General features: G+C 46.8%; 1 protein-coding gene across 3 annotated transcripts in view; it reads left to right on the top strand.

Moving 5' to 3' along the window:
- Positions 1-20,088, top strand: part of LOC147901141 (Protein kinase superfamily protein) — a 53,721-nt gene extending 33,633 nt beyond the window's left edge. For 2 of the 3 annotated variants that reach the window (XM_087375781.1, XM_087375782.1), the window contains 3 exons: positions 15,786-15,899; positions 16,157-16,229; positions 19,576-20,087. In XM_087375781.1, the coding sequence (XP_087231907.1) occupies positions 15,786-15,899; positions 16,157-16,229; positions 19,576-19,613 (225 nt within the window). In that variant the 3' untranslated portion in view covers positions 19,614-20,087. Of the gene's footprint in view, positions 1-15,785; positions 15,900-16,156; positions 16,230-19,575 lie in introns of all 3 variants that reach the window. The other variant, XM_087375783.1, reaches the window with a different exon arrangement.
- Positions 20,089-20,340: the final 252 nt, after the last annotated feature.

Raw genomic sequence — 20,340 nt, 5'->3', positions numbered from 1 at the left:
TTATTCATCAGTTTGTAGCTCATTTTCCGTTAGCACGGAGTCAAGATGAGCAAGATAAGGTCCACCTTGCAGCCCCTCATCTTACAGGTGAGGTAGTGACTTGGTGGTAGCATTGGGTTAGTAAGCATACTAACCCAAAAACGTTTAAGACGAATTTTGTTTGGGCAACGTTTGTGGCCGACCTCAAAGCCCAATTTCTCCCACCCCAATATATGCTTAACCTGGAGGATGAGTTCTCTTCTCTCCCCCAGAATGGTTTGCCTGTGTTGACATACGGTAACAAGGTCATCACTCTGGCGCAACAGTTGGACATGACGAAGAGTGCCAAAATGAAGCAATTCATTCAAGGATTGGACACAAACATACGTTTTACCATTCGAAACTTCGACTTGCCGAATTACGAGCGGGCGCTGACTCTCTCACAGAATCAGGAGATGAAGCTGAATGGGGAAAGCCCAAGCAGGTCCAGAAAGATGCCAAAGCCCCACAGCAGTCAAACAACACAGCGGGTAAGGATCAGAGGAAGGACAACCAGTAAAAGAAAGACGGCCAGGCTTCTGGTCAAAAGGAGTCCAAGCCAAAGATGACTCCGGATGAGAAGGCTAAAGCGGGTACTACGGGAGGCTATCTACAGCCCGACGAGTAGAAGTGGTACCGCCAAGAACATCGCTGCTTTCATTGCCACCACATCGTTGAGCATGGCAAGAAGGATTGTTCGAAGTGGCTTGCTGAAAAGGCTGCGAAAGCACCTACTTCGTCCGTCGCCAATGTATTGGCTCTTCCAGCCCCACTTCCATCCTCAGCTACGAATGCCGTCTTCCCTGCTTTGAACGTCGTTCCCACAGTGGTCTTTCAAGGTAAGAAGGAGGGCGACTTCTCAGATCAAAAGAAGGCGCTCATTCGAGCGTACGGCACAGCTAACGGGCATTAGTTTATTGTCCTATTCGATATGGGGAGTTCAGAAGATGCCATCTTCCCTCAGCTTGCCAAGACAGTGGGGTGCACCTTGGTGCCTCACGAGCTTACAGTGGATAGGTTCACACCCGGCTTGCGCACATACATCACGCATAAGGCCATCCATTTCACTTTTTCAGTTCAGCAGGACATGTTTATGCGGGATTTTATATTGACTCCTTTGATGGGGTGCGACATGATCCTCGGGATTCAGTGGTTCCGTGAGCATGTTTCGACGCCTGATTGGCAGCAGGACACCTTCACGATTGTGGAAGGTTTACTTGAGCCCGCCGTGATACGGGGTGATCAGAGCATACCAGAGATTCCGTTAATCTCTCATATTCAAGTAGGTTGCGCCGCCCGCAAGGGTGCCATGTGTGCACTTGTCTATATCCAGTGCCAAATCACTGCAATTCAAGCCGCTCCTCCGATGGGGCAAGCAATGGTGGATCTACTCCAAGAGTTCAAAGACATCATGCTCGGGGACGATCTGCCACCCCAGCTGCCTCCTAACCGATTGGAAGACCATCGCATCGATCTACTATGGACTCCACACCTCCAAGTAAGTTCCCTTATCGACTTTCAAAGTCTATGGAGGGGGAGTTAGAGCAGCAATTGTCTCAATTACTGCGCATAAGGTTTATTAGACCTTCTTCGCCTTTTGCTGCATCCATTCTATTTGTGGCAAAGAAGGATAAGTCCACACGACTATGTGTCGACTACAGAGCACTCAACAAGTTTACGGTAAGCAACAAGTTTCCTATGTCCCGCATCGAGTACATCTTGGAAAGACTCAATGGTGCAAGATTTTTTTCAAAGATTGACTTCGAGAGTGGCTACCATCAAGTTCGGATTTTTGAAGCTGACATCCCAAAGACAGCTTTCCGAACCAAGCGAGCTCATTACGAGTTTGCCATCATGCCCTTTGGTCTGAAGAATGCACCACCAACATTCAACAAGATGATGTCCTGGGTATTCGCAGAGTATATTGGGATGTGCCTGTTCATCTTTCTCGATGATATCCTTATCTTTTCCACGACAGTCGAGCAGCATATTAAAGATGTGCGATGTGTCCTATAATCATTACGTGATAACCAGCTATATCTCAACGTAAAGAAAAGTGAATTCGGATTGCTAGAAATTCAGTATTTGGGCTACATCATTAGTGCTCAAGGGATTCGATTGGATCCTGAGAAGATCCAAGCTATCACAAGTTGGACTGTCCCCACGACGGCCTAGGAGTCTCGATTCTTTGTGGGTTTGTGTCAAGCATACAGCTCGCACATGGAGGGTTTCTCAACATACGCAGCCCCTCTTACAGATTTACTCAAGGGAGTAAAGACACACAGACAAAAAGTTCAAGTCACAGGCAAAGCTTTGTAGGCCTTCCACGACTTGCAGTGGTTGGCCATGACAGCACTAGTTATGAAGATCGCCTCTTGGGATGATCCATTTTTGGTAATCACAGACGCTAGCAATGTCGTCGTAGGGACAATTTTACAGCAAGAGGATAGGCCGGTGGCATACTACAGCAGAAAGCTTAACGATGCCGAAAAGAACTATTCAGTGTATGATAGAGAGCTCCTCGGTGTCATCCAGGCATTAAAACATTAGAAGCCTTTCCTATATGGACGGACTTTCACGGTGAAGACAGATCACCACGCCCTTATGTGGCTTCAGACAATGCCTAGTACGCAATGGAGCAATCGGCAGCAGTGGTGGAGCAAGATATTCGAGCAGTTTGGGGGAATGATCGAGTACGTTCTCGGCAAAAACAACCCCGTTGCAGATGCTCTCAGTCGGAAAGGTTCCATCCAGACCATTGAGCAGGCCACTGTGCTCGAAATCAAAGGAAAGGATCTTGATAGCATGAAGGCACAGCACGCGGAGTTAGCAGAGTTTGGCATGCAGTTTTAGTTAGTCACGATGCTTGCTCGAGGCCATTACTCATTAGAGGACGGTTGGCTTTTCTATAAGAAAAGATTATGTGTACTTAAAGACAAATGGCAATTGCTTCTTCATGATGCCCATGACGCCCTTACCGGTGGTCACAAAGGTATTAACTGGACTTTGGAGAAGTTAGAGCGCTATTTCTAGGCCAAAGATGCGGAAGGATGTATACGGCTATGTGCAGAATTGTCAAATATGCCAAAAGGTCAAGGCTTCCCACAAGAAAGCGGTAGGCTTACTTACACCATTGCCAATCCCTGACAATCCTGGACTACTTTCAACATCCGCAGGTACACGTAATACTCAATGTCTTACTATTGTTTGTCGCTTTAGTAAATATTGTATGCTCATTCCCTGCAAACAAACGGCCAGCACTGAAGATGTAGCTTGTTTGTTTATCAAGTATTGGTATCCCATTGGAGGATTGCCAAAGACCATCGCATCCGATAGGGACTCCAAGTTTACGTCTAAGTTTTGGTGAGCCTTGTTTGATAAATTTGGTACTAAGCTGCAGATGTCCAGCGCTTTCCATCCGCAATCAAATAGCGAGACGGAAAAGTAGAATGGTATGTCATTTGATATTTTGAAATCATATTGTCATGATGCTTAGGGAAAGTGGGAGTAGTTTCTTCCGCTTGTGCAGGCCATTCTGAACGATACCTATTCTTCGAGTATTGGTCGCACACCTTATGAAGCGGCGTTTGGACTGCGATTTACCTCACTCCTCACCCGGATGGTGTCTCCATCTCTTGAAGCCAACAAAACCACCGAATCAATGGTAGAGATTATGGAGTTCGTGAACAGCCGCATCGCCAAAGCTCAAGCATCGTATACGCGCTAGGCTAACAAATTCAAACGAGATGTCCAATATAAAGAGGATCAATGGGTGTATTTACGCATTATCAAGAAAAGATTGAAGCAGGTGGGCAAGCGATGCCCACAGTTGTCCTTCAGGAGCTTCGGACCATTCCCTATTATTCAAAAGATCAACGATGTCTCAATGAAGTTACACATACCAGACAGTTGGACTATGCACAACGTGTTCCATGTAGCTTGGTTGAAGCCATATTTTGGACCTCCTCTTTTGAGAGATTTCCGAGGAGCAACAACCTGAAGTTCTTGATGAAGCTGAAGTGTTGCAGCCAAAACAGATCCTTCTTCATAAATTCAAGCATGGGTCAAGACGCAGGATCCGTGAGTTTTACACCAAGTTCCGTGATCGAGATACCCATGAAGCAGTGTGGTTGGGCGAAGATTTTTTCCAGGAGTTTCCCCAGATATTGGCGGACTACTTGGAAGCAATGAACCTACTGCCAAGTTAAGGAGGGAATGTCACATGCACCCCTGCACTTGGGTGCAAGGTGACACACTGGCTACATCAACAAGTGCATTATAGTTCCCAGATAGGAGATTTTGTCGTATGCTGTGACCCCTTTGTGAGCCCTTGTCCAGGGACAGTCAGGCACAAGCTACGTAGGTCAGTCTCTCAGCCTTAGGTCAAGTCAGTAATTCAGTTCTTGTTCACTAGTACCCACTGGAGAACAGTAGGTTAAGTGTTTCCATCTTATAGGTTAGGTCTTAGCCTAGGTTAGGATCCCCTTTAGGGCCCCCAAAGGCTGGACAGGTAAGCAGGGAAGGCAGCCTGCAAAGGCTGCCCAGAAACTCCCCTGGCAAATGAGCTAGGGAGGGCTTTTATAGGCTGGTTGTAGGCCAACCAGTCTGTAAAACAGACCGACCCAGTTGGCTGTTTACAGACTGCGTTGGCTCAGTTCCAGCCCTATAAAAGGGCCCCTTGGCTGCCCTTTTTCCTCATTCAGTGCTTCCGCCTTCAGCTCTCCTACAGCTCCGCTTCAGCCTCCTTGTGCAGCCCCTGAGATCCTCAGATCTGGCCCTGCTGTAGCCTCAGTCCCTTGGCCATCAGTTCAGCCTGATCTGAAGGTGACCACGCAGCTCAACAATCGGAGGTTTGGACCAGCAAACGGAGAGAGGTTTGGACACTGTTTCCTCAGCTTTCTCAGCTCTCTTTTACAGTTTACACAGCTCACTCTCAGCTCTATATTTCAGTCATCTCTCAGTTCTCTCATAGGATCTATCACTCCTAGTTTTCACTCTCTCACTCACGCAGTAACCCTGCCTTCTGGTAGACAGCACAAGCCTCTTCCTTGCCTTGCATAAGCGTCCTACATCATCAGTTTGGACAGCATCAAGGTCTCGGTATTGGTCGGTGTTGCTTCTCAGGTGTTTGGGTCTACTATACATGTGCACAGTGAGCTCTTCAGAAGTGCGTTCCGTGCTTTCTCGAAGAGTGTTCTTTGTATTTCTCAGTTCTCCAAGTATAAAGCAAATTCTCCCCTGATTGGGGGAGGGGGCCCTCAGTGGGTACAGGGACCCAATCGGTTGTCGACTCTACTCTGTCTCTACCCTCATCTCCTTTCTCTCTCTATGGTAAACAACGCTCATTCCTCGCTAAAGGTTTAAAGAAGGTCTTGCTGTGAATTACACGATGAGATTACCGTTGCATGTTACATGTAGCCGCTCAAATCTCCATTCTGCTGCTAAAAGATCACACCCCGTGCTGCATACATGTCAGTCGGCCTCACCAGAGTGTCGAAAAGCCAACACTTCGTCGGTGGATTCTGGAAGTGCACTTGGAAGTCCTGTCGCTCTAGTCGGGCCAAAGCACCATGCCCTCGTGTGAGTCGTGCTCTGGCTGCGTGGGTCATCGTGAAAATTGGCCCAGTGAAAACTGCACCCAAATATGTGTAGGATTGCACAATCTCCACTGGCTGACATTGGTATGTAAAGCTATGTTGGTAAAGCACTGTGTGAGAGGTGTTGGGTTGACCCTCAAGTGTCTCTCTCTACAGAACACCTTTAAGGCCTCCAGATCTCTTTGCAACCCCTTTGTTGAAGAGGATATAAAGACTATATCATCAGCGTATAACAATATCTGTATGAGGAGATCACTCAGTAATGAATTCTTGCCTCCTAGGCGATCTTTGAAAGATGTGATCTCATCGATGTAGAGTCCAAAGAGAGTTGGTGAGAGAGGGCAGCCCTGCTTCACCCCAATTGTGCTCTCGACCCTATCCGATAGACCGCTTGGAGCATGGACCCTACCTCTGACTGCTCATATAAGCTCATCACACCCTAGATCAAAGTCTCTGGAATCTGCATCTCCTGTAGTCTCCTGATCATACGGGATCGTGGGACAGTGTCGAAAGCCTTTTGAAAGTCTACGAAACATGTGTAGAGTTTCTGATGTCTGGACCTTGCCTCCTCAATGACAGCCCTCAGAGTGAAAATGTGGTCTAGAGTAGAGTGCTGCCTCCTAAATCTTGCCTGCTCTAGTGCTCGTTGCCCCCGTGCCTCTGTGTGACTGCTGATCTTCCTCTCTAGTACCGATCCATAGATCTTGGCCAATGTGTGGCCAATCATGAGGGTGCGATAGTTCCCAGTGTCCATGAGGTCTCCGGCTTTGTGTCTCGGTACGATAGTGGTGGTGCTCCATGCTGGTGGGAAGCCGTGACAAATTTCAAGGTTAAACATCTGTGCAAGAATCGGGGCTAGAACCTCCTGCCCATGTGCGAAATGCTCTGACTGTAGGCCCTCATGATCTATTTCTGGTTGTGGAGCTGGCAAAGTGCAGCCGGCACATTCCACGTAGTGAATAGATGGCAGGTAGTAGGCATGTGCATAGAGGACATGTCTGACGGTGTCTGCCTCGGAACATCATATAGGGAGCATGCATAAGTGTGCCATACTTTCGGATCAGTAATGGGGATGGGTGGCTTCCCCTCCGAAAGAAGTCCCCATCTAGTGGTCGGGTCTCCTCCTCGAAATGATCTGATGATCTCATCCATCGCGTGTGTGAGGAAGGCTCGTCTCTTGCGACGTGTCAACCGTTGAAAGATCCGCTGTGCCTTGTATGATGTCAACTGACCCAAGGCTCACTCTCGTGTGAGGTGGGCTCGCATCTCTTTGCACTCATCATCAAACCAGGGGTTTTGAGGCATCTTCCCATCTCGTACCCGTGCAGATCGGGTCGTAGGAAAGGATCTGGTGGCAGCATCCTGTATCACTGTGACAAGGGTGGCTGAATCGTGGGCGAGGTCTAAATCACCCTCTAGTAGGGCTGGAAGCTCTCTGACTAAGTGACACACATACACTGGATCAAGGGCATGATCAAAGTGGATCTGCGGTAGGAACTCTCCCTGTGACTGGCATAGTAGCAAGAACACCGAAGGCCATATATGAGTGGTCGGCTCCGAGTGGGGGGGGGGGGTTTACAATGAGGTCATGTATCCGTGAGACAAAAGCCAATGGGCCCTGTAGGTAGTCCTTTGTGCTAGTCCCGCCTCCATGTGGGAAACATGTGAATCCCCTAGATGATGGCCGTCTTTGAAGGCCATTGTAGATGATGAGATTGTGAATAGCTCCCAGCTCAAGCAGGTGTCACCCGTATGCTGTCATATGTGAGGTATCTGCAGAATGTCTTTGAATCCAATGCCCTGCTGCATCTAATTCCAGCATCATGTGGGGGTCTCTCTCATATGTGAAGTCAAGTAAGCCCATTTGTCTATCCCTTGTCCTTGCATTGAAATCCCCTAGAAGGAGGGTGTCTCCCTGTCTGGAGAACTCTATGATATCATCATGTATCATCTCATAAGGGCTGTGTCCCTCTGTAGTGACAACATGAGCATATGATGACATGTTTGGAGGGAAGTAGCATACTGCAATGAAGATCGGTCGGGCATCTAGCAGCTGGACTCGTATCCACATATGACGTGCATGTTCCTCTCTTAGTACCACAGATATGAGTGGTCTCAAGTGTGTCTTGAAAAGGACAGCTACGCCTCTAGAGCCTCGTACTCCACTATCTCTCCTCAGTTCTCTCCTATGAGCTGACTCCCAAGTGTATCCTGTCACTGTGGGCAGCCCTCTCTCTGGGCTCTCATGTGTCTCAGTGTAGAAGATGATGTCTTTGTCTGTGTATGTCTCCGAGAGGCCACTTGGGTTGGACCAAAGGGTACCATTACAGTTCCATACAGCCCATACTCAGCTTGTTTGTGCACTCCCCTCCCGGCTCTAACACCGTCATAGTTTCCCTTCTTCCTTCTCCCCTTCTCCCTTATCCCCTCTGCCAGCTCTTTCCCGGATAATCACTTTGCCATCCCTATAGGCAGCCCATTTCCCTGCTTCCCTTGCTGCCTTTACCCGTGTCATGCCTTCGTGTCATGCCTTCCCTTCTATGTTCTTGCAGTAGAAGGGTGAGGTCATCATCCAAGTAGATTTTGGTCCCCTTCAAGGATGCAAGCACGCTCATGAGGTTGGACCTATCTATTGCAGTCCCGAGTTTCAGCACTAAGGATCTTGTTGGTATCTCCGTCTTCCCTAGTCTCCAAGCTGCCTAGCATGTAAGGTTGACTCCCATCTTGGCAAATAAGGCTTGAGCATCTGCCATTGGGGTGTCTCCCATTGTGAAGCCTCTAACTAGGACATTTATTGCTTTATCGGCCCGTCTTTTCTCTTCCTCTAGTGTCTCAGAAATGAGCTCTTTTTTTTTGGAAGCTGCTGATCCCTTTTTAACAACTTCTGTCCATTCAAGCATCACTTCTTTCCTCTTGTTGAGCTGTTGTGCGAACTTGGCATTCATGGTAGTCTGCATGGCCTCCCCAATGTGTGTACTTTGTCTTCTCATTTTACCATTCTGCTCTCTCCTTCTCCCATTCTTCTTTCTTGGCCTTCTCCTTCCTCCATTCTTCTTGTATCTTCCCTCCTTGTTTCCTAATCTCAGCCAATGTTTTGTCCACATGCGCTTTCTCAGCCAGTAGGGCCACATTGGTGGCCTCCAAGCTGTCTATTTTTTCTATCAGCACGAGGCAGATTTTGTTGAGGCATGTGAGTACCTCTGTAGTGCCTTTTTGGAGCAGCCAAGGACAGCCAGGCAGGTCGATGTGGAGGCGCCGAACCCAGCAGCCTCTGTAAGGCTTCGTGCAGTTTGCCAGTCGTTGATCAAGGCTAGGGGGTTAGGCGTTAGGCTGGCGGGGTGGGTCTAGGCTAGATGCTAGGCTGTAGGTAGGCGCTAGGGGTGGTGGGGTGAGCACACAAAGAGAGAGAGAGAGAGAGAGAGAGAGAGAGATGTGTTAACGTCCGCAGAGACCTCACAGGCCTATGGAACAAGGTACAAAGTACACCAAATGGTGATCTCATACAAGCCTCAGTGGGTTGGAGCAAAGGGTGTACTAAGGCCCTTGCTGAGTGCTAAGAATGCTAAACTGAAAAACTGATAGCTCTACAGAGTTCAATGGCTCGAGCAAAATCGGGTATAACCCGGAGACTAGCAACTATCTGAGAGCTGTAGCATGTTGAGATCTGAAGCTCATGTTGAGAAGCCAAAGCCTGGCACCATGATGGCTCGCTTGCGAGCAGTGTAAATGTCTTGGATCTGCATCTGTCGAACTGTGCCATGCTATGGTGGTGGAGGGGGACGTGGTCTCCTCGATCTTTGAACCCGTTGGGCTATGTTCAAAGTATCCCTTGGCCTCGGGTGGTCTCCTTTGAGGAAAGCTGTGATAGGACGGACCTCAATAGAGTGTGCTCTGGTCACTTTCTGTGCTGCAGGTGGTCTCTACATCACTCTCACTACCCGCATGTCAGCTATCTCCTCCACCTCCACCTCCACCTCGATGTGTCTTGGAGCTGACTCAAATGCATAGAAGTCTGTGACGTGGCGCTTTGCTATGTTAGCCTCCCTGTCCTGTGGTCTGATCGCCTCCTACTGCTCTCTAATCTGTCGTAGTAGGGTCTCCCTGTGTCAACGCATCTCAAGTAGATATAGCCCAATGCAAACCTGATCCTGGAAATGGATCAATCGTGACAGTAGGCCGAAGCCGCTCCCCTCCTAGTAGAGGGAATGGTATCGTTTGCTGATCTCATAGTAGCCTGGGTAGACACATAGGAAGTGCTCCTTTGTCTCCGTCACTCCTAGTGTGCAAAACATACATAGCCGCTGCTCCTTGGATATGCCTGTTGCTCTCCCCGTCTCGTTCCTCAGCTGATGAGATGAAACATGGATCTGTCCAATAGGGGAGTCATGGCGAACTCTGCCTGTACTATCTCATGTGGAACTGAGGGCTTACTCTGGATCATCCTGGCTCCGATAGTCACCTGTAGCCACTCAAATTTCCTCCACTAGGTCTTCGGTAAGTCACATCCCCAAAACGGCGCTGCATACGTGGCCATCGGTTGTACTAGTGTGTCGAAGAGCTAGCTCTTTGTTGGTGGGTCTTGAAAGTGTGCCTAGAAGCATTGTCTTTGTAATCGAGCCAAAGCATCCCGTCCTCGTGTGAGTTGTGCCTATGCTGCGTGTGTCATCGTGAAAAGGGATTCTGTGAAGATTGCTCCCAAATATGTGTAGGACTGCACTATTTGCATTGGCTATCATGATAGGTGAAGCTGAGTCGACGAGTCATTGCATGTGAGGTATTGAAGACCATAACCTTGGTCTTCCCAATGTTGACTGTCAAGTCTGTCTGCAAAACACCTTTAGTGCCTCCAGATGTCTCTGCAGCCCTTCCGCTGAGGATGATATGAGGACTATGAGAGAGAGAGAGAGAGAGAGAGAGAGAGAGAGAGAGAGAGAGAGATGATTGTATTAAAGTCCACTGTGAGACCCTTCAGGATCTATAGGACTGGTAATCACTATCAACTAATAGTGATCCAATATAACTAATAGTGATCACTATGAGGACTATGAGAGAGAGAGAGAGAGAGATAGAGAGAGAGAGAGAGAGATGATTGTATTAAAGTCCACTGTGAGACCCTTCAGGATCTATAGGACTGGTAATCACTATCAACTAATAGTGATCCAATATAACTAATAGTGATCACTATCACCTAATAGTGATCCAATACAACCAGTGAAAGAAAATTCATTTCAAACTTCATGTAGCGAGTACTTGTTGGGCTAGCTTGTGTGCTAGATCTGGTACCTTGTTGATGTTCCAAAACCTCTTTCAAGTAACTTCTTAGCTTTTTGGCTGGCTGCACCAACAGATTTTTCAAACTGTCTCTATTGCCCTCATATCTTCTCTGAGTGTGAGTGTAGGCTCTACATCTTAGGAGTACATGCTGCTCATTTTCTACCTCTCTTGTGGGACAGATTTTACAGGTCCTTTCCTCTTTGGGGATCTTGGGTCTTGTCCACGTACCCCTCTCCCCCTCGAGATCATGCGAACTAGTTCTGATTTTGCAAATTTAATGTCTTGTATAAGGAGCTTTGGGAGGCCCTCCCTCTGCAAAAGTGCCCTGGAGCGGATGGATTCACACCGTCCTTCAGGCATGCATGTTAACATAGATGACAACTATAAGTGGAATGCATGCGTGGAAAGAAGGATTCTAGGGGGTTTGAAGCCTTCTATAGCTTCCAAAATAAATGCAAGAAGACTCACGTGTGGAATTAGGAGATGAGAAAGGTTCTCTACACCATGCTCTACAGATTTATTGGGCACCAGGGCTATCGAGGATGTATTGGGAAAGAATAGAAACTCTACAGAAACGTTTCCTGATAGGGGAGTTAGGGGTAAAGACACAGACACCTTGCCCCATCCTACTGGCTGAAACAGGAATGATACCTCTAGAAGGGGAAGCATTATGCTGATTCATGGCTTACCTCAACAAAGTTAAGAAGATGGACGCCAGTAGGATACCACATAGGGCGATGGAAGCTACACAAATCAAAGGGTGGTACAAAGAGGGAATGAAGTGGATGGAATCATGGGGTATAACAACTGCTAATATAAAAAGATGCAAGTGAAATTAGAGAAATAGTGACACGAAAACTGATACAGAAGCTATGGCAAGACTTGGGGACAAAAATGTAGTTCTACAAAGCAAAGGCTGAGTGCATCAGTTGCATACACAGTGTGTGTGACAGTTTGCAGATCTCAGGTTAAGTTGCAGAAATGGCTTCACAGCAGCATACCCAATCATTCCATGAAGGAATGGCAGATTTATTTGATCATAATTAAAGAGTTTTCCATCTAGGTTAATTATTGTCAAAAGAGTTCTTCTTTTGATCAAAGAATTGACTACGGTCAAAGATACTGGACTTCGGTAAGGAAGACTTGGTCTATTACCAAGAGGGTTAACTGGGGTTAACGAAGATGTGCCAACTTCGGTTGGAGAGTTGTGCCAACTTCGGTTGGAGAGACTTGATTATAATTAAGGCGCCTCGACCGTTGGTCAAAGCCCCTTAATCATGATCAAGAGGGTTGACCTTGGTCAACCAGAGAAATGTTTTATGTTGTGCGCACATGTGTTCAATGGGGACGCCCATCGTGACTAGGATCAGTCCACAGTTTATTATTTGCATGCAAAGCGCTAACAATCAATGGGTACCATGATGGTGCGCTTTAATTAATTGTTGCAGGTACTAAGAAGGGTTGATTTCCCAAGCGCTAAGGAGCTTAGCAAGCGACTAGAAGATGTTCGTGTGACCAAGGAACATCGAAGACCCTAGAGATTACCCTTTGTGGCATGTACTAAATTTTAGCTAGTTATTTTGACACTCGGCATGTTGCCAAAATATTGAGCCATGAGCTCTTTGTAAAAAGGATTCACGTTTGGAGATTGTAGTAGCAGCTCCATGCTGAACTCTTGTATTCATTTTTCTCTCAAGAAATAAAATCCTTCGGGGGGGTCCAGCCCAATTGTTGTCCTGGGCCCTAGTACTTTGTAGAGTGAGAGAGAGAGAAAGAGAGTGTAGAAGAGAGAGTGTCTGCTGTTATGTGATGTTTCCAATGAAGTAATTGAAGTGAGCTGTTCATAGTGAATGAAAGACATGGTAGATTGCATGTCGCGAGCCGAGAGCCTAAGACCGCAACTCCTCGCTGCTCCTCCGAATCGCCTTTGCTGCCCACAGGGCCCAACCCCCTTCCTGTGGGATCTTGGGTTGCTGCCAAATCTCTGTAATAGCCTGCTATACGTCCTCTTCCTATCCAGCCTCTTGAGCAATCCATCATGCCAACGTTGCCCAAAGAAAAAGTGGAGGAGGCTACATGAAAGTGTGGAAAACTCAGCCTCCCGCCAAGGATCTTTGTCGCAAATTGCAAAGATGAACTCCTCCCACGTGCTCCTCTTAGTCGTAGGCATCTTTGAGAAAGAGGGTCCACCCTGCTTGTCCTCCACAAACTCTAGGTTGTTGAAATCACATTCAACGATCCACGAGTCCACATTAGGGAGGCTCTTAGTTAGCTAGGGCGTATACATTCAAAATGCCAATCCTAGAGTCGCCCATTTGTAAACCCATCCATATTGCCCTCTCCTTGATAAGCTCCCCCTAAGCATATACATATGTAGCCACTGCCTACAAAACTGAAATGCAAACTCTACCGTTCCTGCCTATTGCGTGGGGGACCACACCTCAAGGTCTCTCCGTGGGAGGAGATGGCGCCGACGTTTGATGTCTGCTGCTGAAAACATATGCTTTTGTATCATAAGAAAGGCTACCGACTGTCCTACCAAAGCCCTCTACAAAGGTATTTCTAGCAATCCTAGTAGGAGGTGTCTTTAGACAGTGGGTCGAGCTTTTAGATCTAGCATGGCAATGCCTATGTTGCAAAACAGATAGGCCCCTCACTAGGGCCTGTCTCAAGCTTTCCCTCCTCTTGCTTCCAGGGCCTTGTGGACCATCAGCAAGAGGACAAGGGAGGAAACACCTCCCTCCCACTTAGTTAAGAGCCACAACTGCCTTAGTTGACCCCTTGGGTTGCTCTTTCGAAGGGAGTTTGGACAAAGAACTACAGGACAGGCTCATAGGCGGCAATAGGCGAGGATGGGAACTTAATTGGAGGCCTCCTGCAATGAGGATAATCAAAGGTGCTTCGCCGTTAGTGTGTTGTCTCTTCAACAGGGAGGAGTTCTTCGAGGATTCGTTGACACATGTTCATGCAATTTTAGGCAATGCCAAAGATCCCTCCCTCCTTTGTCCTATCCTCCAATCACCACCCTTGCCACGAGAGGGTCTCAGCTCCATTGATTGAGAGATGAGGGAGGCTAGATGTACTCGGAGCCATAGGATATCATGAAGATGACTACCTCCTTTTACCAGGCAGAGGAGGTGTGGCGAGATCCTTGGGGGTGTGGACTCGAATCTCTCTCTAGCTCGACGGGAGGCTGAGTGCATTTGCCCACATGAAAGGTGCTAGCAATGGGAGGCCATCTCGAAGCCATTGCGGGAGGGGCTTGACTGGACCCCATATGCCAAGACCCTTCGTGTTGGTTTGCGAAGTTCTCTAGCATAGGAATTTCTGTCAGCGTATTCTACCTAACAATAAGACCGCGATGATCCCTCCCTGCTTTTCTTTAGTATGCGCTTGAGTGGGTTACTCTAGATGGAGTGAATAGAGACTTGAGGGGATGGTGGGGTGTGACTCTGTAGAAGGGCAAAGGATCAGATTAGTTGGCCGTTTTGCGGTGAACTTGGATCATTGGTCTCAAACCTTTTTTGTATGAACATGATCACTTTAGGGGAGGGCGAAACCTTGTGTAGGCAATCGGTTCTAGGAGAGTGGTTCTGGCTATCTAAAAAATTAAAATTTTGAAAAAGGTCTCCAGTATGACAAAAGGGGACCTGGCTGCTATGCTATTGCTACCTGCTTCTCAGGACCCCAGCTTATTGCCTAGAGTGTCCCGGAAACAAGTGCCAACAACCAGGGTGGGGGCCTATAAAACTGCCTGCAGGCCACGCCTTGCATAACGCTCCCGTATTTCAACACTTTCTAGATCCCTCTGTGCACTGCTCCCATATGGCCCGCATTGTGCAGATAAATATCATGCCATATGTTGATGAGCTGGCTGCAGGCCGAATCTGCTGCCCCCATACTATACTGCAGAGCGCTATCAAAATATTCCAGGCCGTCATGCTGGCCAGTCTCCCAAACACCACCATTGGAGAGAACACACGCCTCTGGCGAGAAAAGGGACTGAGTCTTGGTATACAAGTGAGTGATGCTTAGACCATCTATCATGTAGGCTGGAGAAATCATTTCGATGGGGAGAGCGTGTCATCCCTCTGTCAATCAGGCTGCCTTGCCCCAAGTGAACTCCTGGCAGGTACGTCGCATCCTAGCCAACATTCTGAGAGAGCACTCCCAAAACCTCTGAGCTCCTAGACAACTCAATAGGCAATGAGCTATTGTCTCAAGATCCACAGCGTCACAGCAATGACAGGTCCCATCTACTCTCATCTGGCATCCCTCCATGAGCCACGAGAGCCAAAAGAAATAGGAGATCTTCCTCGGCAGAGGCTAGTCTAGAGGCAGGCCCAACATTTTGTAAAGGATCTCATGCAAGACATGATGCTCTACCTAATGCCGCTCCCATGAGGGATTCCATGCCACTTCATCCAGCTGAAGCCGTCTACCAATATGGGTGCGTGTAGGAGACCAATTGCTTTGAGTGACATGCCCCACATTTGTAGACTCCTGAGCCAAAGCAGTCTGAAATTCGTTTTTTGTCTTCTGGTCACTGCTGAACTTGCATTAAAAACCACATATTAGCCATCATCGATGCATACAAAGTGTGCTGGAATTTAGTCGGCACCCTTTACTGGTGTGTTTTTCAAGTGGTCCTAAAAGCTTTGACATAACAGTGTTTATATTTGCTTAAAGATTGTTTATGGATCACATCAATTTTTGTCCATGTTTGGCATTAAGCATATTGTTGGCTTTTTATTCAGTCTCTTTGTAACTCATTATGAGCTGCTTGCTCTTTGTGAGAGCTTACAGTCTTTACCATTGTCACATTTTATTTCATACTCATGCACTAGCATTCAAGAGCAGGCAATTCTGTATACACTTGTTGCTGTTTACAACCAGGTGATGATTGACTTTGGACTCAGTTTCACTTCTACACTTCCGGAGGATAAAGCTGTTGACTTGTACGTGCTTGAAAGAGCTCTTTTGTCACTGCATTCCTCATCTGGTGACGTTGTGAGTTACATATTCTCATTCTAGTGGCTAGCCTTATAATATTGTTTTCTCATGAATTGTACAGTCATCAGCTTTTTGTACAGCTTACTAATCATCTTGCTCTTCCTCTCTCTCCCTCCATATAGAGGTGTGCCATCTGCAATATCCAAGTTCGTTTTTGCTTCAGTGATCATTTTGCTAAAACAGCTATGGAAGCGTGTTGAATTGCACGATTTGTGATTAGTTTTGACAGTTGGATGTTATCTTCTTATTTATAGATGGACCTGATCCTTGCATCTTACAAAAAATCATCAAAGCTATGGAGCTCTACTATGAACAAACTCGCACAAGGTAATGGCCTTTTCTGGATTAAGCACTACAGATGCTTACAAGAACACGAAAACAGGGGATTTTATCTTTAATTATGTAAATCAAATAGTGTTGAGAGCAGCTGAGGTACATTGATTATTTGCGTATTTGAATTGAATATTTTTTTTTTCTATTTAGATAGCTTTTTCCATGGGCCTTGTTTGTAGAAGAGAGGAAGCGGCAGATTTGGAGACAAGAAAACCAGATACAATACAAAGAACTGAAGGGTGGAGCCACTACAGCCGGCATCCACACACACCAGATCTGTACAATGATACCCGTTGGCCCCATTCTTTTTCTCTTTGTTGTGGAGACCTTGGTATATTTTCTTTGGTCGCAAGAGGTAGGCGAGGTAGGCTGGTGGGGATGGGCCTTCCAATTCGGTAGGAGGAGCTCCTTGACTCAATGTTTGTAGATGACAGCACCCTTATTGTGGAAGCAACAATGGATTGCATGGTGCATGTTCGAGGTCTATTGGCTGGAGCCAGGATAAATTGGAAAGTGTCAATTGGAGTCCCTCATAGGGAGAGAGGGTTCTATCCCATGGAGTGAGACCCTTAGCATCGATGTGATCCCACGTGGTGTGACCCATGATCACTCGTCTAAGATAAAAATGAGTAGCAAAGTGGCCCTAGGTTTGAAGTGTGTGAGGCAGAAGCTCTTCTACTGGAGTGCCGCGCCCAATTATCCTTGACAAGTAGAGAGCATCTGTGGTTAACCATGTTTTACTCACCATGGTCTCCTTCATCGCATCTTGTTATTGCTTTCATAGAAGATGTAGGGGGCAGTGAGGCAGTTGGTGGCAGGTGCACAACTTTTTGGGGGCAAGATGAGATAGCACATGAAACTCTAGGGCGAGAGTGGCTTGGCAGACAATGATCTTGGCTTGTTTAGAGTGAGGATTAGGGATCATTGACCAAAAAGTGCAAAACTGAGCCCTCCTATGCACGCTTATAGTATGTGGCCTCTTCCCAACTCTTGGAGTTCAAGAAGCTGCTTTTGCAATAGGACCTCCTTTAAAATGCCTTGAAGAGGGGAGGATAAAGAGGCACATATGAGGGTAGATAGAGGTAGCCATTCCGGAGGCATGCAGAGAGGGGGTTGAGAGGGAGGATGAGGACATCAATCCATCACAAATGTTTCGATGGATCAGTTCTCAATGATTGCAGTCCCACTCTGTGTCCGCTTTACATTGGTTTGGGCAAGATTTTTCATTTGGAACATCCGGAACTTCCAATGACCTTTTGGATGACCAGTTAATGGAGGCTGGTGGCTCTCCCAAGAGAGTGATTTTGGCCCACCTGGATAGGACGGCCGGAGAAGACAATGTGGGTGTGTTTTTTCTCATAAACCAGCTGCGTCCTTTTGGACCCCTCATGGGGGAGACATTGGTGGGAGGAGTAGGTGCTGCATGAGGTACTCCATTCTATCTGATCTCAATTGTAGAAGAGACTTGGCCATGGAAGATTGGTTGCTGGCTCATGGTGGCCTTCCCATAGGTCCATGGCTGTAGCAAATGAGGAGGCACGGTGTATGCCATTGTTGTATGGTAAGGGACCAAGAGACGATTGCCAATTGCTTGTGGAATGTGGGAGCTGCCCTTCAGAATAGAGGATGGCAGTGCCAGCTCAAGATCATTCCGAGGACACAGTGGATTCAAAGAGTGTTTGCATGGGGCATGATAGCCTGACTGACAGATTGGAGGCAGGCCTCGTCTATAGAGATGATATCCTCTGCATCCCAATGGACAGGGATAGTTACGAGTCGAGAGATCTAGGACCCTATGCCATCTTGCTGATGGAATGCCGGATTCTTCAATGTCTCCAAGGCCATTTCCAGCATCACTGTTTGGAACATTTGGGTCACACGCTGCAGCGTTGTGATGGAGGGGAACAGGTTCGTTCCACTGCAATGCCTCGTCAACATTCGACTAGATGTCGTCTACATGTTGTGTGCCATTTGGTAGGGTTCTACGAAGACCGCCAAGCAGTGTGAGCATTTATGCAAGGCAAGGCCTGCAGGTATATTTTATATCCTCACAGATTGAGGAATCTGTTGGCTGTAATCTCTCACACTGGTTGTTGGCACCTGCTTCCACAGTAGCGTAGGCAGTGGGCTGCAGGACAGCCAGTTTTCACTTTCTATGCCTGTAAAATAGCTGACTCTTTGTATAGTTTTCAAAGTTCTAGTGGAAGGTGCTTTATCGTGGGGGAGTTGCAAAAGAGAGCTATTGGCCATGCAATGCGATTTGCCGACAAGAAGAGAAAAAGGGTGTGAGAAGTAACGAGGAGGGCAGATAGGAAGTGAAAGGTAACAATAGGAAAACAAAAAAAGAAACGGATGGGGCAACCTGAGAGAATATGAGTCAAGAAAGGAGCTTTTCAACCTAACAAGTGCCAAGGCTCAAAAAATATTCAGCAGTGATTGAAGGATGGAGAAAGGCTGGATAGGGAAGGGTGGTAGAGCAAGCAAGCTTATTGTCCAAGAGACTTGGAAATGCTCCTTAAAGAGTACCTAGACATAGAGGGCATTTATTTGAAGGCAAGATGTCAAGCTCCATCCTTGAACAGGATGGAGAGTAGAGAGAACAATGGTGCAAGATTGAGAGAGAGGGCTGAGGGAAGGTGAGATGGGGGAGGGTGGTGGAGGAGCCTTGTTAATGACTTGTGAAAGGTTACTTGGGCATGCAGGGCATCAATTTGTGGGGAAGGATGCCAAGGCGGCCTGATTTCCTGCTTTGAGCGGGAAGGAGAGCATTGGGCCAACAATGGTGCAAGAGTAGCTGAGGGAATGAGGAAACGTGCAGATAGGGGAGGTGGTAATAATGATTTGATACCTGGGCATAAAGGTCAGGCTTCCTCATTTATGCGTAAATGGCGATAATGTGGTGCTTGGCACTGCTTGCAGTTGCCTTTTTATAGCATTTAGAAAAAAGGGCAAATGTTGCTCTATGGTCTAAATATTTTTATGCAGGGCGCAGATCCTTTTTGTGGCTTAAAAATGTTAGCATGACATATAAGCGGACTTTATCTTACGGCAGGTGCAGCTTTAAGCTAAATGTTCTTTGTCCGAGGACAAATGAACTTGGACCACAGCCAGAGTTCAAATTTTAGCAGAACATATACACTAATTTTATCTAGCAGCAGGTGGAGCTTGCATCTTAAATGTTTTTTGTTTCTGTTTGACGTTATAGTATGTGCACGTGAATTTACTGAAATAGGTTTCATGTTTTCTTGCTCATTGTACATGTTTATTGACTTAATTACAGATTTAGGAACAAAGTGGATCTTTTGTTGTATCTTATTCCCTACTTTTATTTTGCTGACAGTGCGGTTGCGGGGAAGAAAACGTGTCATGGTAGGATAGGTGATCAAGCTATTGCAGAGCAGGAGAGTGGGGCAGGATTACCACGTTGCAGGTCACAAGTTTGGCTGCTGATAACAGATCTGGATGTCGGAGAATTATTATCTTGATTGTGTTGTGAAGAAAGGCTGACTGATTTACTAGTAGCCATGCACCTGTTCTTGCACAGATAACCAGAGGCTAGTTAAAAAGGTTTTGTGAATGGTTGTAGGTTTGGTTTGAAAGGCAATTGTTCCTCGAGGCCTTATTGAACAAATGTATACTGACCCTGTTTTCTCAGCACATTTTGCAATTGTATTGTGATGTGAGCCATAAGAACCCCCTCCCCTCCCAAAAAAGAAAAAAGAAAAAAGAGAAACCCCGCCCCACCGCCTTCCTGCCTTGCACCATATTTGAAGGGTCAAATGCAGCTGATACGATTCTGTATGTCCCACTTTTCAAGAAGATACATAATAAAAGATAGTGGTAATAAACATTGTAGAAAATTGATAGGTCACGTTCTTAAGCAAATTGACATAATCGTGAATAATAATTTATTGTTTTAGTTTTGTAAGAGGGTCATATAACTGCTTTTATATTGTTGTGGGCAGACCTTATGAAATCTTGCATATCTTTCCAATTAAATGCTTGAATAAATTTGGTATATCTTTAACCTACTAACCATGGACAAGAGAATAAAAATGAGAGGACACGTGAAAGCTCGGAGGAGAAGAGTCTGCCACGTGTCAAA

The sequence above is a fragment of the Dipteris shenzhenensis genome, chromosome 6, assembly GCF_047967505.1.
Source record: "Dipteris shenzhenensis isolate YYH24624 ecotype China chromosome 6, Dip_SZ_1.0, whole genome shotgun sequence".
Lineage (NCBI taxonomy): Eukaryota > Viridiplantae > Streptophyta > Polypodiopsida > Gleicheniales > Dipteridaceae > Dipteris > Dipteris shenzhenensis.
The sequence above is the reverse complement of the archived record's forward strand: the minus strand, read 5'-3'. Positions and strand labels throughout refer to the sequence as shown.